General features: G+C 40.9%; 1 protein-coding gene across 1 annotated transcript; it reads left to right on the plus strand.

The window, feature by feature from the left end:
• The first annotated feature begins 45 nt into the window (after positions 1 to 45).
• On the plus strand, positions 46 to 20,522 carry CHST10 (carbohydrate sulfotransferase 10). Its single transcript, XM_054053922.1, has 6 exons — positions 46 to 53; positions 5,953 to 6,087; positions 8,837 to 8,934; positions 12,597 to 12,831; positions 15,112 to 15,217; positions 16,994 to 20,522. The coding sequence occupies exons 2-6, from the start codon at positions 5,976 to 5,978 to the stop codon at positions 17,529 to 17,531; spliced, it is 1,089 nt and encodes a 362-aa protein (XP_053909897.1). The 5' UTR covers positions 46 to 53; positions 5,953 to 5,975; the 3' UTR covers positions 17,532 to 20,522.
• The last annotated feature ends 3,147 nt before the right edge of the window (positions 20,523 to 23,669 follow it).

Below are 23,669 nucleotides of genomic sequence, written 5' to 3' on the forward strand. Positions count from 1 at the left end.
GCTGCAGCAGCCGCAGCGCCACGGCCGCGCCGCCCCGTGAAGCCGCGGCGCCGGTAAGCCGGGAAAGGGGGAGAGAGCGCAGGGAGGCCTCGGCATCCCGGGGCGGGGGAGACGCTGGAGGAGCCGGGGGGAGTCTGGAAGGCGGCGGGTCCCCGCCAGGGGGGAGGTCGTAGAATCGCAGGGTGATTTGGGGTGGAATTAACCTTAAAGATTTTCCCGTTCCACCGCCCTGCCATGGGCAGGGACACCTCCCACTGGATCATGCTGCTCCAAACCCAATCTAACCTTGAACACCTCCAGGGATGGGGCATCCACAGCTTCCCTGGGCAACCTGTGCCAGTGCCTCACCACCCTCCCAGTAAAACATCTCTTCTTAATGTCTAATCTAAACCTCCCTTTTTTCAGCTTAAAACCCTTGCCCCTTGTCCTGTATACAGAAATAGTATATGGGTTTTTTTCTCCTTATATCCTGCTTCCTCCTCCAGAACGGGAGAAGTTTACTCCTGTTCAGCCCAGGTCCCCGAGCCCCGGCGCGTCCTGGCCGCGTCCATCATCCCCGCGGGGACCCGCTGAGTTCCCCCCGCCTTGGGCAGCGAGCGGAGCCTCCCGGGAAGCTCCGGTGCCGGGGAAAGGGAAGAGATGCCGTCTCTAGCCCGGAGTGGGAGCTAGTGGCTGCCGAGCAGGGCACGGGGGTGCTGGGGAGGGAAAACTGCATCCCATTCCCGGCCTGGAGGCCGCGGAGCTGGCGCACCCCGAGCCTGGCTCGGGCTCCGCTGGATTAGGCGGCTGCTGCAGGGGCTGCTGCTCCCGTCCTTGGGTCTTCTTCCCGCTAACAGGTGAATTCTGCTTGCTCTGGGAGAACCCTGCTCTCCAGTGGTAGCAGAGCTGATAGGCCTGCTCCGGCTGTAGGAGTGGAGGAAAACCTTAGGGAAGAACCAGCTTTCTGAAGTTGTGGAATCACAGCATCGCTAAGATTGGAAAAGACCTCTAAGACAATCCAGTCCAGCTGTCAGCCCAACAGCACAGTGCCTACTAAACCATGTCCCAAAGTGCCACATCTACAGATATCTTCGTTTGTTATAATGTACCTTATAACATTTAGCAGCACCACACAATTTACCAAAGGAGTGTGTGATAGATTCTAGTCCAGATTTTTTTCTTAAAAAGTGCAATAAATTGCCCAGATCTCTTAGTTTTAGTATAACACAAAGGAAGCCTTGATGAAAATGGATTAGGCATCCCAGATTAGCTGTTGTTTGGCCTTACCAGTTCCATTTTAAATTGCATTGTTAGTCGTGTGCTGATGGGCAAGTAGTCAGTAGACTATGGGTGGGAGTGGCATTGTCGTGTATGTCTTGTGTCCTTACTGCAGTCTTACAGTACTTAAAGGGGGCCTCCAGGAAAACTGGGAAAGGTCTTTTTATTGGGGAGTGCAGTGATAAAGGGGTAATGGTTTTAAGTTGAAAGATGGGAGATTTAGATTAGAGAGTAGGAAGGAATTTTTTACTGCGAGAGTGCTGAGACTCTGGAACAGGTGGCCCAGGGAAGTCATGGATACCTCATTCGTGGAGGTGTTCAAGGCCAGGTTGGATGGAGCTTTGAGCAACCTGGTCTAGTGGAAGGTGCCCCTGGCTATGGCAGCAGGGTTGGAACTGGATGATCTTGAAGGTCCCTTCCAACCCAAACCATTCTGTGATTCTATGATGTGTGGAGGGACTGTGTGCTGAGTCTTAATGTTTTAATCTTCTACGATTTGTCCTGTTGTTCACATGAAGGAGAGCTGTCTTTCCCAAAGTATGGGTGTTTTTTCCAGGTAACATGTTACTCACAGGCCATAGGTCAAGCCTGATGCGCTTTATGTCCTGATTTTTGATTTGTGATTTGTGTTTGTATATGTGTTTGCAGTCTCAGTTTTGCTCATGCAAAACTGGCATCTGGCTAATCTGAGGGTATGTGATTATTTGTCTTTCAGGTAAGTAGCCCAGGGAGGGAAGGATAGGGCAATAGATGGAGAGAGGGGCTTAGGGGATCTTGTGCTCCTAAAAAAGTGTAGAATTGCAACAAGAGGGAGAAGGAACAACCTGAAAAATCCCATTGTATTTCATAGTGAGAAACAAGGGCTAAACCTTCAACACCTTTCTTGCTTTTTGTGCTTGTAAAGAAGAAAGATTTTAGGCAAGAAGAATTAAAAGATACATTTGGAAGCTGAAGGAAACTATTAAAGAGGAAGCCCAGAAGCTAGTGCATGTATTCATTAGAAAATAATTAACAGGAAAGGTAGCAGAAATGCAGAAAGATCAGAGATATAACAGGAAGCGTGACTACTGTGTGTGAAAATAATGAAGTTATTAAAGATGAAGCTAGAAAAAGGGAAACTGCATGAACATGTTATTTCAAAAACGTTGCTGGTCTTTGCATTTAAGTGAGCATAATATGATAATGTTTAAATTACACCTGTATGTAATTTTGAACAGTCCTGCTTCTTCAGATAAGTAATAAGCTGCTGCTATAGATGTAGTTTTGTTTGGAATGCTAGAAATGAGTAACAGTACCAGGCATTGTAATTACATTATGACAAATCCTCTGACAAGACTTTTCTATCAGTGAGCATGGTTAGAGATTTGTTGTGCACATAAAAATAGGAGAAGACAAAACTGCTTAATATTTTCTTCTGAGATTCTACATATTGAAGGGTAATAGTGGTGGTTGTTATGGACGGGACTGCAATTCTGTCCCCTTTCTGGTGTCTGAGTCCAGTCCTTCAGTTACGTACTATACTGCTCATAGGCGGTTTTGCCTGAAGTGTTGTTCTCCTGTGCCTAGAGCACAGGATGTGGCAGCGGGATCCTGTGTGCGCCAACTGCTTTTCAGGTCAGAGCAGGAGGAAAATGCTTTTCTCACATCAGTTAACACAATTTCTTAGAAATCCAATACATAAATTACATAAGGGCATATAGATCAATAATCCTTACTGAATGTTGTGCCTCCATCACCAATATAAAAGTAGACAAACTACCAGGGATGTTATGAATGTTGGAGCCTATTTCTACAATTCTCTATGTAGAGCAAATATGCTGGGTTAGACAGAAGGGTCTGGCCCAAACCATTCATTATATCTCTGAAAAGTACACTGCTGATGGATACAGAGAGGTTTTCCTCCTGCAGTTTTTGTCTGTCTACTGCCTTGCAGGCAGGTTCAATTGTGTTTTGCATGTTAAATGATTCTCATTGTTTTAACAAAACTACCCCAGAAATAAAAATATCACTTCTATGTTTTGTGTCCTCATCACGTCATCGTTTTTTGCATTTCTCTCGTCTGTGAGAGTTGGAAAATTTTCCAAATTATTGTGATGTCGGAAAGCAAAAGCGATACGTTTCTGTGCTCTAAGTGGGAGATGGTGCGTGTTGTGGCACTGAAAAATGAGGACCTTTGAGACCTGGTGGTTTCAGCATGACTCTTGGAGCAAGTTCTGTACTAGTGTAGTGGAAGGATGAGCATAACTTTTGGACTACTTAGCTGGAAGAAGGTCAGTGCTTTAGAATTCATGCAGTATTATGTGCCCTTCCTAGCCAACAGTTTTGATGTTGAAGAATAATGTGTCTTGGACGTTGCATGCTCAGCTGGCAGCTAGGGAATTGCAGAAGAAAATGGGAGCTGAAAAACATAATCTTCATGGAGGTCACAGCACCCGCAATTGTCCAAAAGGCAGTTGACGTTTCTTCTTACCTAACTGCAGTCTTCTTAGGAGAAGTACTTGAAAAATAAATACAAGAAGGGGGGGTGGGAAAGGATGTCTCAGAAGCCAAACTGAAAAGTACTGCATTGAGAAAATAAAAATAGGCCTCAGCAGTGGCAGTCAAGCTAAAAATTGCAAGGGTTTTTTTTGGTTTTTTTTTTTTTTTTATTGGCGATATTCTGTTCTTTTCTTCCTCTCACCGATTTCACATACTTCCTTAGGGTCCCAAATCTGTTTTGAACTGTTTGGCTCCCTGCACAGGCTTTCAACATACCCTGAAGATATTTCACTTCTGTCAGCTACAGGAGAACCCTTCCTGGAACATTTGCATTACTGGAAGGCAAAAGCTAGTTGGAAAAACGATTGGCACATGTAGCAGTAGTACTGATGTCACAGGTGGAAATGCTGAAGCAACATCAAGATCAGGCTCACTTCTGTTACTGAATCTTTGTGGGAATGAAAAAGGTGGAGTACTGGTAGATGACTGGTGAACTTAATACAAAGTTTGTTTAGAAGTATTAACTAGCATAGTTTTGACATCTAAGCTGGGAATGAAACCATTTCTCTCGTTCTCTGTCGATTTCGTTCAAGTGGCTGTATGGAAAGTGTAATCACAAACCATGCAGATATGACTCTCCTTGAAGTTGCATGTGGCTACTTTAGGACTGAGTTTGAACCTATTGGTAGTTATGTGGGTGGTTTTGCTTTTTTGTTCTTCCTGAGGCTACAAACATCAACCTCCCAGGATTGTTCAGAGGATTCCATTGTGTGAGATTTTTGTATTAGATGCTCTTTGGTTTGCACTCTGAAGTTATGTTGTATATATCATCAAAAGTAAGCATTTGCTTGTGTTTGAACTTCCCTGTCTGAGTTCAAGCCCTCAGGTATCTTACCTCTCCAGCAACAACTAAGAAAAGGGTGCTTTATTTTTGCAGGATAAATATTGAAGCCTGAGGAGTCTTGGGTTTTGGTAGGAAGGTGGTGATGTTTGCTGTTAGATTTTTGTTGGATCTTTTTTGAAGTTATGGAAGCTTAAATTTTGCAGTAGAGTTTTCACAGATATATACTCAGTGTCAGCCCCAGTGCTTCCCTGGATACATTGCCCATCAGAAACTGGAAATTCAGCAAAAGATGTACCTTAAAATTTAACATTTGTTTTAATGGCTGGGGACTTACAAAAAAAGATCTAATGAGTTTCGTGATATTACTTCTTGACTTTTAACCGTAAAAATAATTTATTAGGTTTACAGCTAAGAAGTGCTCAGAGCACTCCACCAAATATGCAAACTACGACATGGAACAGACACCATGTGTTTGTAATACTGTGTAGTATCGTCATCCTCACTCTGCTTGGATTCAATTAGTACCTGTGGTTTCTTTGTGCATTGTATCTGCAGTCTCAATTGTTTGGGTAACCTTTCCTGCGGTCCTGGGGAAGCCTTATCTTTAAGGCTTACCTGTGAGGATGCAACTACAGGTAGGAGGCATTGCTACAAGGAAACTTTTTTTTTTTGCCCTTTATGTGGATAGTGTTTATCATGATGGAAACAAAAGAATCTTTCAGAACCTGTGGTTGATACTTTGCTGGCAATAAAAGTGACAAGATAAAACCAGACATTAATATATTAAAATATTTTGTCAGGTTAAACTTAGTGTTCTGGCTTGGGAGCTTCCAGCCTGTAATTCACGTGCGCTGGGCACGAGGAGTCTGTTTTATGTGTTGTGAGCTGACTTAGCAGCAAACTAAGAGTGCTGTTAATGTTACAGCTTGGTTGATTTGCCTACTAGCTACCAGATCAACTTGAGAGGGGAGTTTCCCTTGTTCTCCCTTTCCTACAATGAGCCGCCTCGGAAAGTTAAATCAAAAAATAAACTACCTTTCAAAAAAATTGGAGGAGAGGGGTTTGCTGGTCTTGTCTCCCTGAGCAGTCAGACAGACGGTGCTCTTGCCAGCACAGGGAGGGGCTGGGAATGTGTACATGTGGGTGAAGTAGGAGTGAAGCCTCCCTTTGACAGCAGCTGGTACTTACATTGCCTCAGCCTTAACATTGGTAAAAAAAAAACCAGTCAAATGGACAAAAAGTAAGAAGTGAAATCTACTACTGTGTTTTATGACACGCATACATATTAGAGTTTTGTAATTTTGATTATGGAAAGTATTTTTCTAAACTAGAAAAAAAATAATTAATGTGTCGATCTTTCCTCTTTCCAACAGAAAGCAACAACTTTATATGGCTCATGTCTGACAACATGCACCACCAGTGGCTGCTGCTAGCTGCATGCTTTTGGGTGATATTCATGTTCATGGTTGCTAGCAAGTTCATCACATTGACTTTTAAAGACCCAGATGGTAAGTTCAACTTCAGTGTTTGATGTGAAACAGAAAATTGAGTAGTACTTGACACAAATATTCTTTCTGGGCAAAGCAGTTCTTGGGATGTTCTCAATTTTTCAGTAGGATTGAGAACAGAACATCTAAATGTCGAGAAGTGTCAGTGTTGATATTCAGTTTCTGCTTTGCTTGGTAGAAGTCTGCAAAACTAACATGTCTTTTTTTTTTTGTGGTTATGGGCTGAGAGCATTGTATTTGGCAGTACTGTTATGTGAGGTCTGCTTTTTCACAGAGTCACATGTGAAACAACAGAGCACAATTATCTGTTTAAAGACAAAGGAGATTCGGAAGGAATTAAAGAGTTAATATCACATGATACTAGTTTATGTCCTCTTGTGACTGCTTGTTCTGAGGCTGCAGTATTATGTAAAACTTGTGGAAAGTTTTGTTTCATTTGCAGTGCTCTTATCCTAGCAACCTCTGCCTTGCTTCTTGCATTCAGTTTTATCCTGTGCTGTTTGACTGACAAACAGCTTATAGGCTTCCGCTTGGCTTAAGTAACCCAGATGGTAGTAAGCTGATGAGGAATTTAAGCCATTTGATGACACCACACAGCATGTTGCAGTTTTCTCTCTGCTCAGGAGCTACTGTGACAAAGCTGTGCCATAGAGAGTTTAGGGTGAAGGTGACGTTTCTTAGGACTGTAAATTACATTCTGTATTTCTGCATCTTCCCAAGCTATGCAAAAAGTGTTTAACTCTTGAAGCATTGACATTGGTATCGGCATTTGTTTCAAAGAGTTTATCGGGGGTGAATACTTCAGGTGTACCTTTTAAAATAGTATACCTCTGGGTGGATATTTATTCAGGAAGTCTTGCAGATGAGAACTGCAGGCTACCTTAGCTTTCCTTGGTCCCAGCTATTTTTGGGCCCTAGTACATAGCAAATAAGCTGGTCTTATGTTAGGTAGCTAAATCTACTAGTATTTCATTCCATGCCAACTCTTGTTTTCCAGCTCAGGTCCATCAGAATTTGTCAAGAGGATTAAAACATAGTTTTAAAAACAATTACTAGCATACATCCTTTGCATTTACTTGGTTCTCATTATCTTGACTTGCCAATTATTCTCCCTTTTATTTATATTCTTTTATCTATGCTGAATATTCCTTTCCCTTTGAATAGTTCCCTAAGCAGAAGATTGTATAATTTCTTAAGCTCCAGTCCTGCAAACTGTGGTTAAGTGTATGTATTTGTTGGAGATTGCAGTGTTTGTACTGGGACTAGAGAAGGGAAGTAATTTGAATATACCAACAGAATTTTGGAGAAAGTCCAAACATGATGGCCAATCCTGGAGGAATTCTCACAGTCTTAATATTAAGTATGACTTGACAGAGTTTCCTTATTTGGCTGTGTTTACTTAGCAGCTAGAACAAAACCAGCAGATGCTCAATGAAACAATATTCTTTTGTTTAAGCCTTTTACTGATATGTTGGGTGCATAAGCAATAGTAAATTCCTAATGATAAGGAGCAAGTTTCTGTCTGTCATCTCTTGTAGCATCTGCAGACGTGCTTTTACCCATTGATAATGAAAGATACTTTAACTGCTCTTTCACTGAGTCAGATTACTTTTTGATTTTACAAAAGGGTGCTGTGAAGTAAGTCTGTGCACAACAATATGTACTATAGCTGATTGCTTACATGCTTACGTTTTTTGTATTTTTAACATGCTTTTTAATGCATGCCCTTCATTAAAATCCGGTGTAGACAGAGCAGCATACTCCCTTAAAAGCCCGTAGGCAGTAGACACATTTTCTCAACCATAAAGCAGTAGGCCACTGTGAGTGCAGATGAAGAAAGATTATTCAAAGAAGAAACTACATGAAGGGAAAAGTAGTCTAATGTGGTTGGAAATAGATTTTACTGGGAGAAATCATGTTCTGTTTGCTTTGTGGTTAAGGAAAAAGACTTCAAATATTTTTTATCTTTCTGCACCATGTAAAGTAAAGCTACGGCCTTGTATTATTTTTCAGTTTTCTCATAGCATACCAATTGCAAAAGATGCAAAGGGTTCTTCCCTTACATACTTTATTTGGTGTCCTCTATTAGCTGCCCTTATATCATTAGAAAAGGACAAGGATATCAGCTGAGTTTGCTGTTCCAATGAGGCGGTCTCTAAAGAAGGCCATCAATTCAGTAACAGAGGAAGAGGGGACTTTGTCTTTATTGCTGATTAGGGGTCTTTACTTGGAGCACTGAAGAAATAAAAGGTAGTCCTTAATGACATTTTTCTTCTGGTAATGTCTAAAACTATGCAACAGGAGAAACCTGTCTACTAATATCAGGGAAGGGAGAAACCTGATAGGTTGTTTTTTATTTGGACGTGCTTTGGGAAGTTTATTGAAAAATGAAAACCTCATGCTTTCAAATCTGCACAGTTATAGTCAATTGTCTACCAGTTGTGATATTTGGATTTATGATTTCTATGTCTCTTTGCACACTTTGTTTTTAGAAGACCAAAATAAAAAATAATGGACGTGTTTCTTCAATAACACTCATCTGAACGTTCTTCCAGAATTCCTGTAGAGTACATCCTTTATAATACTCCTAGTCTATCTCATGTCTTGCCTAGTACCTTCCCATTTGGAAACAAATCCTAAGGTTTTGTAAGCTTATTAACATAAGTGATGTTCAATTGTGTTAGCTGGAAAGCATAGTAGTCACCTTCTGCTACCTCCTGTAACGCTCTTATCTCTCTTCCTTCTTTAGGCTATGGTGCCAAGCAAGAGCCATTGATACTGACAGCTGTGACAAAAGTGGAGGAGGTACATGTGCCAGAGGAAAAACGCTGGCCTGAAGAATTCCAGGTGCATACTGTTGAGATAAGGGTTACATGTGTTAAAGAGTGGGAGAAAATAAAAGATTCAGTAAGGGCTTCCTGTTGTTAAAAGGAATTGCTTGACAGGAATTATTTATTCAGACTGTTCCATTTAGATAGAGCCAACAGAATTCATTTTAGCTTCACAAAGCTAGTTTGTTATGGTAACCTGCTGTCTTGTTTCATCTGAATGATTCAACTTAATGTGTTCCTTTTTCTAGGAGAAAATCATTACAGTACTCCTTTATCAAGTCAGGACAGTCATTTTTGCTAGCCTTTTTAATATAATGGCCCAATTTTGGATTACTTGTATTCTGCCTTGCCATAGCCATCAGATTCATGGTTCTCAAGGGCAAGTCTGTGTCTTGTCTATTTTCTTAGTTCTCTGCCCAATCTCTGATCCTTTTTATTAGTTTCCATTTCTTTTTCATGTTTTGTGCTCTTTGTGCTTCACATCTCAGTGTTTTTCCAAAGTAGAACATGAGCACAATAGCATTCAATGCCAGTTGATCCTTTAGATGCAGTAGTTCTGTGCTTCCAGCAGTAAAGCAGAACAAATATGGTACTTGCTAATTTACAAGGAAACTCTGAGAATCCCTTATGCCAATGTAAATTTGAGACTAGTTGCACGGTGGACTAAGGCACATTTTTTCCATTGGTTACACAAGACATCTTGTATTTAAAGTATTTTTGTGATGCACCATTGAAGATAGGCTTCTGTATAGATGTGACACTTCTTTAACTTTGCGAAAAAAACTGAAATTTAAGTTAGAGGAGGGCTATAAGGTTTCTGGGCCTAAAACTATGCCCTCTTGACTTCTCAGCAGCTTGAAACGCAGAACAATAGCATTGATCCTAGTTGTATGCAAAAAGAATTGTTTTGACAGATAAGCAATCTGTCAGGCTGTTCAGATTACATTCTGACCAGGAGATATTAGAAAAGAATAACAAACAGAAAAGGCAGAATGAGGTTTTTTCTTATGGAGAATTGGAACAAAAAGCAGAGTCATTCTTTTTTTATGTGTAGCTTGAACACTGTACATAAAATCAGAGAATCGCAGAGTGCTTTGTGTTGGAAGGGACATTTGAAGATCATCTAGCTCAACACCTATGCCATGGGCAGAGACACCTTCTGCTAGATCATGTTGTTCAAAGGTCCATCCAGCCTGGCTTTAAACACCTCCAGGGATGGGACATCTACAACTTCTCTGGGCAGCCTGCTCAGTGCCTCACCAGCCTCATCGTAAAAACCATTCCTTATTTATATCTAATCTAAAACTACCCTCTTCTGAGTTAAAAACCATTACCCTTTGTCATGTCACTACAGGCCCTGGTAAAAAGTCTCTCTCTCTCTGTCTTCCCTATAAACCCCCTGTAAGTACCAAAAGGCTACAGTAAGGTTTCCCCAGAGCGCTCTTCTCCAGGCTCAACAAGCCTAACTCTCTCATCCTGTCTTCATAGGAAAAATGTTCCAGCCTTCTGACCATTTTCGTGGCCCTTCTGTGGACTATCGTGGATAGGAATTTACGAAATTTATCAGCAATTTAGATTTTATTAAGGCAAGATCGCAAAATTCCTGTTAACACTTAATTGATTAGCAAAGTGATTAAAAGTGATTCAATGTATGTGAGATAATCAAATTGATCAGCAACTTAATCAGATTTGAAAATGATTTGAAAATGACATTTGTTCCTATTTATTACACAGTGTGTGAAGGCAGAGACAGAGGTATAGTGATATGTATGTCTACAAAAATATGTCAATATTTAAATGTAAGAGAAGTACAGATCATGACAGAGAAAGAGGAAGAAAGACCAGTCTGAAAGTTTCCCGCTTGAGTTTTGGTGAGAATACTCACATTCAATACACCAGCATGCCCGGCAGGCTATGATCAGCTCTCAAGGGAAGATAATTTCCTCTAAGGCCTTTTAATTTGCTATGTTAGTAAATGAGATCATGAAACACATCTGGGAGGTGTCCCAGCTCAGGGGGAGATTACTGGTCTCAGCCTACTGTGATCCAGAAGAGGTCAAAGGACCTTCTACATTATCACATACTTATAGGGTTTTGAGATAACTGACTTTTGCCAGATACTTGAATCTTCATTTTGATGTTTTAATACTCATTTTGGTGGTGCTTGGAAGATGCCATAGTACTGGAACTTTTCACTAGTTGCATTGGGCCACCTCGCTTGGACCATGATCCTGCTATCGGGTGTTCAGGGGCATGACTGATGGTCAGTCTCTTTTTCATGCAATGACAAGGCCTCTTGCCAGGCACGCAGGACCTCAAGAACACTGGGGGAATTCTGGATCACTGTGTTGTAACAATGAGTATTCTTTCCCCAGTGTGTCTGGTCAAGATGACCTGTCATCAGTACCCTTCTTCAGATGATTAGGGAGTTTTCCTTCCTAATTATAGCAGTTTCTGGTAGGCCGAGGGGCTGCCTTGCCATTCTGGATGACTGCTTCTACACAATGGGAATGCTACCTATGAAGGCTGTGTTCCCCTGGATCAGATAATAAGCCAAATAAGGAAGAGAAGGTGTTTTTCCAAGTGCATCAAAATGGTTGTGCAAAGCAACACAGAATGGTCTGTGTGACTTGTAGGATGGGAAGAAATCCCGCCACTACATGAACCCGCTCCGACAAGTCCATGGCTTGTTCTGAGGACTCCAGAGCTGAATGCAGTACTTCAGCTGAGATTTCCCCAGAGTGAGCAGAGGGGCAGAATGGCCTCTCTTGACCTGCTGGCTATGCCTCTTGTTATGCAGCCTAGGCTATGATTGGCTTTCTGGACTGTGAGCACACATTGCTGACACGTACCCAATTTTTCGTTTATCAGTATGATCAAGTCTTTCTCACAAGAATGCTCTCAATTGGTACATCTCCTAGTCTATTTTGATATAAGGGATTGCCAACTATATAAATAAATAGGTTGAAGATTTGCCAGTAAAAATTTAAAATTTCTTGTCACCTGTTGATCAGACAAGCTCCTTTTTCCTCTTTCTCCACCAATTGTGAGGTGGTGGTTGTGGTTGCTGCTTTAGTCTCAGAAAAATGAGATGTATCAAATAGTTCATCTGTTTTTAGCCTGCTTCTTTTATTTGCAACAGTCAGTGCTGATGCACGTTGTTTGAATTTTTGTGCATTTAATTTTTTTTCAGCTTGGATAAGTGGGGACACTGCCTACAGGGGCTATAAAACAACACAGAACTTTTGTCATATATTCTTCTTTACTAGTCAGATGGATCATCCTTAAGCCCCATCTTCTCAGAGGTTAAAGCTTAATTTCCATTGAAATTCCTGTCCCAGCTTCTCGGAAGCTTTGTGAGAGTTCCAGTATTTTGTTAAGGCATGTCATATTCACACAGATAAGACCTTGCTGCTCTGCAACAGACTTATTTGTTTTATAGAGAAGCTTTTACTTCTGTCTAGTAGTATGTAATGACTTAAGAGTTGAACCAATGTGTACAGCAGCAGCGCAGGAAGGAAACTGGGAGCTACTCCTTTAGTTAATGCATGACGATGTTTTAATCGTGGATCTTGGAGTCAGTACGATGCACAGTTTGGTGATTTTTATGCTCTAGAATTTGATCTGAAAACTAAATTCTTACACTTATTTTTTCTTTCCCCTCTCCTTTTCATAAAGCCAACTGGAAAAGCTTTTTCTGGAAATCTGATCCGCCAGCCTCTGGTTCATATGGAAAGACTTGAGCTTCTCAGGAATGTCTGCAGAGACACTGCGCTGAGAAATCTCTCTCACGCCGCAGTTTCCAAATTCGTCTTGGACCGAATATTTGTGTGTGACAAGCACAAGATCCTGTTTTGTCAGACGCCAAAAGTGGGCAACACTCAATGGAAAAAAGTCTTGATCGTTTTAAATGGTATCTGCTCAGCTGTGGGTGTGTGGGTTTCTTTGAGGAGGAGGAAAGAGCAGGATCGGTCCAACTGGGACAACACAAAAATGGATTCTTTCTGCTTTTCTGTACACTGATACTTCATTTCAGCTTTTATTCTTCACAATTGCCTCTAGTCTTTTCAAAACCTCTCTTTTAAAGAAAATAAGAGTGTTCTTTCTGTGAAAATAAATATTGTTATTGCTTGGCTCAAAAGTGATTTGGGTCACGAAAAAGTAATCATGCATGTGTTTGCATCTACAATGTGAACACTGCCTGTTGATATGTAGCCTACGATCCTTTTCTAGTAGTCTTGTATGCCAATAAAAACAACTCATTGCCTCAGGGTTTTCTGCTGTACCACTGCCTGTGCACATAAACTTAACTTGGTCATATTTAACACCTTTGTTTGACATAAGACTTGTATGTCAGTGCACTAGGGCTGTGAATTTGCTACGTACAGTCAGGTCAGTTGAGGTCTTTCTGTGGTTTTTCAGGTGGCATACCTCACCAAGATGTGGGCGAAACCTGAACATTGTAAACCCAGCTTTCTTGTTACTAGCACCCTGTGAACAGCCAGCTCTGCACTTCTGGTTTTGTTTCTTCCACCTTGTGTGAGCAAGTTTGCACACCCAGAAGGAAAGAGTCAGAAAGAACTGTGTCCTTCATCAAAACTTTAGTAGCAAGGAGTGTGTCTTTAAAAACTTAATATTAGTTTCAGCTTTGATATGTGGATAGGTGCTGAAAATCTAGCAGAGATATGCATGTGGATAGGTATGGGCATGTGTCTTAAATACATATGAAAGCTACCCTCTGAGAAAGTACTAAATATGAAACTATTTAAGTGCATCAGAAGTACCTGCTCTTACCAGAATATAACAGTGATAACATGCAAAGAATAGCTCAGGACAGGCATGGATGTATTGTCTATGTTGAGTGGAGGATAACTTGTGCCTTGCCAGCAGGGAATCTTTCACCTTGACCTTCCTAGTTCTGTCCTGTTGGATGATGATTGAAAATTGATTCTGTGTAAATATTGGTCTCTTCTGCCTTGAGCTGCCAGTGTACTACTATGTGCTGATGAAGACTGCTGCTGCAGTTGACTTAACCTTCTCCTCTTTGGGTAGTTTCAGCAGGCAGGACTGATAACTGAGATGGAATACTTTGTGTTCAAATCCCTAAATGGTATTTGGAGGCACAGAATGGAGAAACATAGCTGTAGCACGATGAGGGAGCTAACTCTGCTACTGCTTGTACTGAATCTTTGCTCTGGATGATTGCAAGGTTTTGATTTCTGAGGCTGTCTCATCTGACATCTGTTGTCCACACATAATTTCAGCTGGAGTCCCAAAGTATATAATAAGAAAACTGAAATTGTTAAAGTACATCAAAAAAAATAGAAAACTGACAGGTTGAGTGGTGTAGGTTATTCACTGCAGTTCTGGAAAAGAGAAGGCTGTAGAGGTTTTCACCTAAAGAGCTTGTTTTGCATCCCCCTGTGCTTGTTGCAGGTTGATACCCTGAAATGATGCTTTTGTGTGAAGGCTTACTCTTAAAGCCCTATGGGCACACATGAGATATTTCCCAAGGTCATAAAACCTTCCACGATCAGGATCTTAAAATAAATATATCAGAATTTAGTGCAATTAGTTTTCTTGTCAGCTTATATGCTTGTAGAGGTTACTGTCTGGAGGCTTTCCATAGTTAATTTTAGTGCTTTTTAATCTGGGTAGTATTGTATGGTTGGAATTTTTGTTTCAGCACAGCATAGTCATTAAAAGAACTTCATGGATCCTGACAGCAAAGTGCTTTTGTGTTGAAGCAGTTCCAAAAGCAGCCCACAGAATTTTTTTTTTATTGGTGGTAGAAACTCAGCCAGAAAGCTGGTTCCTTCTTTGGGATTAATCCTCAAAGTCTTCCCCCATTTGTGTGTGTGTGTAGAAGGAAAGAGAATGGAGACACTGAGGTGGGCAGTTACAGGCTTAGACGTAACTGCTGATGAAGTTTGCGTAATGTGTTTTCTGTGAGTTTTGAGGCCTTTTGGTCTTGGGCTTTGATGTCTTCTACCCTGAAGAATTTTAACAGTTTTCAGCTTTGCAGTAAAAATCTCTCATCATTTAACAGTTTTAAACATAGTAACCATAAGTGCTAAAAATATGAAAAAGAGAAAACAAAAAGCTGTCAGCCAAAGGCACACATGCTTGCTTGTGCTCACTTTTTTCCCCCCTTCAGAGATTCACTAGCTCTCTCTCTCTTTGATTGGTCTAGGAGCATTTTCTTCCATAGAAGAGATCCCAGAAAATATAGTACATGACCACGAGAAGAATGGCCTTCCACGCTTGTCCTCGTTCAGTGACTCTGAAATTAAAAAACGGTAAGAAGCAGCTTCCCAGGGGTGTGGGAGGGCTGTGGAGTTAGTGTAGTTCTGGACAGTCAAGAGTACAGTTGAAGTCCATATCTGGAATTGAGGACAGTGGAGTTTCTGCTCCACCACTTGTATTATGGTAGTGTTCTGTTACTCACAGATGTTGCTGTGAGAACCAATTCCCGCTGGATGTAGGGTTTCTGTAGTTCAATGGTGTTACATAGTTGACCTTCAGAGGGAAGGTTTAGTTGAAAGGTCCGCCCTTATGCTTTGTGCAGAAATCTTACTGCCTACGCTTAAGATTGTAACTGCAGGCAGATTTACTTACTTACGTTTAAAATGTTAGTCGTTCTCAACCTGAAAGTATTGTCCATTCAGCTGAACTAGTTTGTCTTGCTGTTTGGCTGCTTCTGGTTCTTCGCAGAGTAGAAAAAATACTTCTCTGCAGCAGAGTCTTCTAAATTACTTTGGCTAGATTTTTGACTGTGTCATCTCTCATCACTATGAGAGCCTGTGCCATGTATAATCCCTGGAAAGGATGGCAGCATGGAGAGAACAGGACATAAGATGACAGCAGACATTTGTAAGCTTGTGCTTGCGTGCTTTTTGTATTAAGCCTTTTTGAGGGGTTGGCCCCTTACACAAGTGGTGTCACCTAGAAGTAGAGCTCAGTCCAAGGTTTGTTGTGTTCAGCAGCACAAACACATTTATCACTTGTGGAAAAGGGGTCACTTGATTGTGCTGATAGCGTGCAAGAGAGAATATACTATCACTATGTTCTCGAGAACAAAGATCTGTTCTTCCTCCTTCTGAACAGCTCTGCATAGAAAGTAATTGTTCACCTGGAGATGAGCTGTAGCTGGGGTGTTTGAAGTTGAGTGCCATTATGATTTGGGTTGTTGCAGTCAGCCGACCACAGAAGTTGTGCTGGTTTGGTTAGGAATTTTGAAATAAAATATCAGAGAGTTTAGGTGTAAAGAGAGGGATGTTGTGGATCTGTTGATCTAGTTTGCTGACCTTTACCCCTTCCTTCTTAGGAGTAAGTCAGGGGAACCTAAAGCCTGATCCAGGCGCCTGTTGAGGCTGGAAAGAGTCCATCCACTTATTTCAGTGAGGACCGGGCTCTAAATCTACTTTCTCAGATATTTACTTTGTTTTCAGTTTATTCCTCCTACAGATAATCTCTGACCACGGGGCATTATAGCTCAGTGGTATCTCAACAAAATGTGAAATTCTGTTGAATACTGTGGTCTCATGAAAATAATGTTCTCGGACATTATTGAAAGTGTGACAAAACATAAATATCAGAATGTTTTTGGGTTTGGTCATTTTTTTTTCACTTAAGCAGTGATTTTTCTACCTACATGCCAGGGAAAAATGCAGCACTCTATGGTTTTAGCTGCACCAAGCCACGTTTTCCATGTCTTTGTGTATTATGCTTCTTGAGCTTAATCACGTGACATTAAAAATATCTTTGACTCAGAGCTTCCAGCATCTTTTCAACATCTTTCATCTCCTGTTTGTGTGGATTGAGATAAACTGAGCTCCTTCAGTTTGAATAAAATATGAGAACTAAGATGAAGTATTTCCACTTTGTACTGTAAACACAACCTGTCAGTAAAAAGACAGAAATTGTGTTTCTAGTCCTGTTGATTGTAATATGGATAAGTTATGCAAGTGGTTTAAGATTTATATTGCTGTGTCAGTTTATGTACACTTTATAAGTCTTTGCTAAGCACTTTCCTTAATTATTTAATTTCTTATTTTTTTCCTTCTTCTGTTTAGACTGGATTTGTACTTCAAGTTTTTTATTGTTAGAGATCCGTTTGAAAGACTTATTTCTGCATTTAAAGACAAGTTTGTGCACAATCCTCGGTTCGAACCTTGGTACCGGCATGAAATTGCTCCTGGCATCATTCGTAAATATAGAAAGAATCGCACAGAGACCAAAGGGCTCCAGTTTGAGGATTTTGTGCGCTATTTGGGTGACCCTAACCACCGATGGCTGGATGTTCAGTTTGGTGACCACATCATTCATTGGGTAACATATGTGGAACTCTGTGCTCCCTGTGAAATTGCATATAGTGTGATTGGACATCATGAAACCCTGGAGGACGATGCTCCATATATCTTGAAAGCAGCCGGCATAGACCATCTGGTATCATACCCTACAATTCCACCAGGCATAACAGTGTACAACAAGACAAAAGTAGCGCGGTATTTTTCGGGAATTAGCAAGAGAGACATAAGACGCCTCTATGCACGGTTTGAAGGCGATTTTAAACTCTTCGGTTATCGGGAGCCAGATTTCTTGCTTAACTGACACCTAAGATAAACTCTGAAGAAGTGTCTCATGAATAAATCTAAACCTTTGTGAATACCAGCTGCAACACTGACAGAGCTGAGAATGACCATTTGTTTTTGAGCTTTTTGATGTTGCTCCATTTTTCAGTGAAATATTTGTCATATGAACAAGTAGGGGCTTATAGTTGTTGTTTACTGACCATGTTTTAAATATGCAACCTCTTAGGAATGAAGTCTCTGTTATCTGAAGTGTGGAATTCCACTTCTTCCCTTTTCACTCCCAGAAAAAAGAGGGAGAATGAGTGGGCTATGATCTTCCCCTCTCTCTTCCAGACAGAATGCCATTTTTAAAATGTTGTTAAGTAGTCGTAAAGATGGCAATTTTGCCGTAGTTTAAGTCTGACATGTGGGTGAAGTTGATGATTCGTGCTCATAAGAAAGGCATGTAGTCTCTTAGGAGATTTGAAAATGAGAGGCCAGCACAGGACTGAAAGTTTATCAAGTGCTTGACAAGTAAAATCATCTAGGTTATGTCATGTGGCTGCTATAATAACAGTAATGCTCATCTAATCCCATTTCTGTTTGTCACAAAGTGAACCTAATTAGACGGAAACTTTAGAGGTGTTAAAAAATGGACTGGTTCCAAAGGCCAATTGTCTTTGTATTTTTGTCAGGTGTTTGCTGTACTCACTACTGGTCTCTTGAGCCTCGTAATTATGCTTCTGATTTTCAAACTACTATTCAACTCCTGGCTATGTAAGTTATCTGAGAACACCAGATGCAAATGGAACACGAAAGAATTAGGAAACTCCTAGGGAAACTTTAAAGAAAATTAGTTTAAAATAAAGTACTACTTGTATTTGTGGGAGCACGTATAGAAGTCATGAGATACTCTCTGAATATCACACAAGTTAACTTGTTTTGTCTTCTAGCAGTTAAGAGTAATAAAAAAGCCACAACAGCAGGATGTCATATAAAAGCTGCTAAAATTACTTGGAGTAATGATCTACCTTTTTTGTTATCCAACCTTGCTCAATGTTCAGTACCTTAGCGAACCGAAAATTTACCCTCTTCTGAAAATTCATCTGCCTGCTGCTAAAGGAGACAAGATTTTTCCTCATTTTTCCAGTGATTCACTGCTATGGTGTCCCAACTCAAAAATGCCCAACATTTGTGTTATCAGTGGGGTGAGTTGGCAATTTGTCAGGAGTATGCATGTCACTTAAATTTGTGTGCCTGTTTCATGCATTAAGAAAACAAAACCAGAACTGAATGGATGCAGCCATCATATTTGCCTGTGCTTGCATTGTGTCTCATAAAGAGCAGTCTCTTGTTTCAGTTCACCAGCAATAAAAATCAGTGCGCTGCCACCTCACATCCCACAGGACATGGGAGAGAGAGACCACGTATCTGAAATACAAGAATTGCTCTCTGATAGTGAGCATGTGAACTGTATTTTTTAAATCTTAGTCTCAAAAGATTGATTTTCAGACCAGCATAATGTTGCTGCCTGGAAATGCTAATGATGGCCAGTGCTATGGAATCTGCTCTTAAATCCAGCCGCAGTATGTTTTTGATAGCTTCCTGTATCAACACAAGGAAGCATCTTTCACTTGTGATAAAGGAAGGCTGTGCCAAGCTGACATGTGCTGCTACCCACGAAAAAGGAAGCCCTGTTGTAGCTGGAAGTGATTTCAGAGGGATTTTAACAGACTAATTGAAATAAGGGAGAATCATTAACGGGGCATCATTAGCAAGAGAGTAGTCCAAGATGACAAGGCTGGAAGGTGGGATTTTTTTTAATTATTTTTTTTTTTTAAGCAACAGTTACAGTGCCCTAACTTGTTAGTTCTTAATCAATGATAAAAAGATGTTAACAGCTCCGGTTTTTTCTTTGGTTTTCTTAATAAGGGAACTTAGTGAAATGTACTGTTAAATGCATTTTGGAGCTAATGACCTGATTGAGTACCTCTCTGCCGGTTTAAAATGTAACAATGTCAATAATGTATAGTGAATTCAGGCCTTAAAGTTTAATTCTAATAAAAGATAAAGTAGAATTGTTTTGCTTTGAAAGCATAAGCTACTGATCACACAGAATACCAATGTATCTGTTTCTGCTTTTCTTGGTAAATTGCTTACTGTATCGGTTGTTTAAAAGTTGCCAGGTAGAAAGCCCTACAAAAATATTAAGTAGTAATATTTTTTTTCTAGTAGTTTTCTCTGCATTGAATTCTCTTGGGCATCTGAACAGAGCTATGGACTGACATAGGCCGAGGTGTGTACAGCTTCCCAGCTCCATGGTCCCACACTTTTCAGGCTGAGACAGAAACACAATTCAAACACAAAGATTCTCCTTTCAATTATATCCTGCTGAGCTATGTTTTCTTTGTAGAAATGTGATTTTTTTTCCTCATGTGACTGAAGTAATGATGGCATGATTTTGTCATGACTCTTGCAGAAACTCAGATACCATGAAAGCCCTTGGCAAGGTATAGTAGGGTTCTCCTTGTGTTGGCCCAGCGCAGGTAGGGTAGCCAGAGCATACTGTGTTGAGGAGGAGGCTCTTGCCGTGCAGGTTATGATGAATTAAATGCTTGTGTTTTGTTTTAGTTTAATTTCACTTCATATAAGGCTTTTACAAATTTAGTCCCAGTGGCATGCATGAGTGTCATTTTGCTATTAGGGGGTGTTTGCATGCCACTTTCAAACTGCAGGTGATGTTTATGTCATATTTTGGGAAATGCTGACGCAGATTGTGACTTCTTTTCTTATTGTTGTTATAGCTTCAGAAAACAAAATTGCATCCTTACTTTGTGCATATCTGTTTCTTTCTCTTTTCTCTTCTCAGCAGCTTTTGAATGCTTTGGCCCATTTTAACCATGTTTTACAGAGGAAAGTCTTAGGGACAGCAAGTTGCAGTTACGTTCTTGAAAACAAGAGAGGAAGTGCTCTTTTTACATCACAGAGTCTGTGCTGTATGCTAGCTTTAGGGAAAGTGCAGGCAGGAAACTGAGTTTTACTGCTTCTGCTCATTGTAGAGCTCCTTGTTTCTCATGGACTCCCATATTGCTCCAAGTCTGGCCTCTGCTCTCGGCTAAGAAAGACAAAAAACCATGAATTAAAATGTGTTCCATGGCTCTGTTATCTTCATATGCCTTATAAAATTAAGGGCACTTCTAGAGGTCAGGTAAATGAGGGGTTTTGAGGTCTTGGGTTTTTTTTTTCTTCCTCGTGATGAAAATGGATCCAAAATGCACTTGGTTGTGAATCAACTTGAGGGAAATGCCAGTCCACTTTTCTTTTAACTTCAGCATATATAGGGCAATATCACTGGTTTGCTCTCTGATCACATACCATGAAAGTATTTTTCTCTAGTTAAAATAAATACGCTATTTTTTATTTTGGGAACTGTTACTTAAAAGAAGTAGCAATTCAAAAGTGGCCTGAAAGTACATCTTCTGCACAGATAAGCATGTTGTTTTCCTACTCATCCTTAGATGCTGCTCTGTTTGTACTGAGAGGAACAGCCCCTTGCTGCTACTGCTTGTCTCTGTCCTCAGATCAAGGAAGCCATCAGACAGCTCTGGCTTTTGTGTAACATTACTTTTTCCTTGAGGTGTTAATAACTTTGTTGGCTGTGAAAGCCACCTTTGATCTTATCTGTGCTCCAGAAAGTTTTCTGAGAAAAGAGTGATTATATAGGGATTGCTTAAGCTCATGTTCTCAGATGAAAAAGGGTGTCTTGTCAGTGTATCTGCCTATATCTGATATCCCTTAATTGACAGAGAGAGGGTGAATAATCTTTTTGCTTAATGGTCTTATGATTTACACTAAGCCCCCATCCTATTATTACAGCAATGTGAAGGTGCCTGGAAGGAAGTGTAAATTTAACGTGTGCTTATTGTAAATGAGAGTGCAAAAGAAACTAGACACCGGAGTTGGACACTGAAAATTTGTGGTGGCTAATGGCTTGTTACATGTTATCTGCAGAGGCTGGTGCAGTTTCTTTGTGGGCTACGCTTGAGAAGGTTTATGTAAGGTAGAAAGAGGCTTGTGGGTGGTGGAAAATTCCCTTTCAGCCTAAGTGAGCTGTGCATGTTCATGGTCTGCTGTCGTGAAGAAGGTTTTAGAAGGAAATGATCCTATTAGCAGCAAAGCCTGCAGTGCTTGGGCTGGCAAGCAGAGTGCTTCCCTCCTGGAGGAGGAGATCAACTCACACTGATGTGTGCAGCCGACTTTTGATGCAGTTATGTGCAGCTGAGTTTTGTCTTGCTTTCCTGCATGTGGCAGTAGCCTGGGGTGCCTCATCTGGTTGCCACCAGAGCAGTTTTGAAAGATCTGCAGACTATGCAGTCAGAGACATTTCCCTGAAGAAGCAAGCGGCATTAGGCCTGCAGCCATGTAGCTGGTGGCAACGGGCTGGTGTAAGCACAGAAATGGTACTGTTCAGGGCTAGCTACTCTAAAATCATCCTTTCCGGTTTAGTCCTGGCAGGAACGAAAGGGAAAAAAGATGTGTGTTTACTTTGAGTCATAAAAAAAGAACAGCACTGATAGAAATTCCAGACTGGTAAACCCAGGCAAGGCAATGTCAGAGAGTGTAAAGCTTAAAAAAGCTTTGGGCAGTCATTTTGAAACCCCCAGAGATGCTGGACTCTGTGTTGAAGGGAAGTTGCTGAAGCTTTGAGAGGTGTTAGAGAAGCAAGCATGCTCCCCATATGATATATGTGCGTGCCAGAGGAGCAGCTGCCAGTGGGACAGCATGCGCGTGGCCGAATGAAAGCATGAAGCATCTGCTGCAGGTGTCTGTTTAAAATCATGGAAAAGGGAAAAAAGGGGGAAAGAAAGAAATTAAAAAATAATCCTGAAGGTTGCACGCCTGGAAATGCAGTGCTAACCCTAACTGCCAGAAATATGTTGATTGCCCTGGAAGTTCACAAGTCGTTTCTGACCAGTTTGTGAGACAAAAACAAATGTACAAATAGGAAGGTATGTACGGACCTTAGGGCACCTGTACACGTTCTCGAAAGTGATTTAGTACTGAGAACCTAGCCAAGGATCTCAGTCATGCCTAAGTAAATGGATAGCATCTAGGAAAAATGTATAACTATGCTGGAAGCATACAAAGAGAAGAAAAAGCTCTTGTGCAATAACTAGCTCTTTCAACAGCTACGTGTCAGGTATCTCCTGTGATTTAAGAAGATGGAACATTTTGCCATGTAGATCTTCTTTTCCTCCTGTCTACAGACTTGCTGTTTTATTCAGTTTTCTTTCCTATATCCTCAGAGGTCTTTGGATGATACACCACTTTGACCCATCGTTCCCCTTGTAATTACTGCTGGTGAGCTTGAATACTGTGTTCAGCTTTGGGCTTCTCACAGACGTTGATGTGCTGAGCCGTGTGCAAAGAAGAGCAACAAAGCTGGTGAAGGGGCTGGAGCACAAGTCTTAGGGGCGGCTGAGGAACACGAGGCTGTTTAGCCTGAAGAAAAGGAGGCTGAGAGGAGACCTTATCGCTCTCTACAACTTCCTGTAAGGAGGTTGTATTGAAGTGACTGTTGGTCTCTTCTTCAGAGTATCAAGTGATAGAACAAGAGGAAATGGCATGAGGTTGTACCAGGGGGAGGTTTAGTCTGGATATTAGGAAGAACTTCATTTCCAAAAGGGTTGTCAAGCATTGGAATAGGCTGCCCAGGGAAGTGGATGACTCACCATCCCTAGAGATATTTAAGAGCTGTGTAGACGTGGCATGTAGGGACATGGTTTAGTGGTGAAGTTGGCAGTGCTAGGTTAAGAGTTCAACTCGATAATGTTTTTTTCCAACCTAAACGATTCTATGATTCTGTGATTCTTTCATTGTCAGGAGGGTGGAACAGGCTGTAGGAAATACAAAACGTTTTTAATAATTTTGAGAAAACTCAGGGAGTTTTTGTCAATGACGAATGACTTGTGGTGACTGTGAAACATGAAGATTGCATGAGCTACTTCCTAGATGTTTTGTGTGTTGGTCAGGAATTCACTTACAGAAAAATCATAGGTGTTCTATATTTGACATCTTTGGGTTTATGTTTTCAGTGGCTTCCAGTAAGGTTTTAGAGGAAGTAAAATTTGGAGTCTCCTATACTGCAAAGTTTCACTTTGCAGCCACCTATTTTACT

This window comes from Cuculus canorus, chromosome 1, assembly GCF_017976375.1.
Source record: "Cuculus canorus isolate bCucCan1 chromosome 1, bCucCan1.pri, whole genome shotgun sequence".
In the NCBI taxonomy this organism is placed as follows: domain Eukaryota; kingdom Metazoa; phylum Chordata; class Aves; order Cuculiformes; family Cuculidae; genus Cuculus; species Cuculus canorus.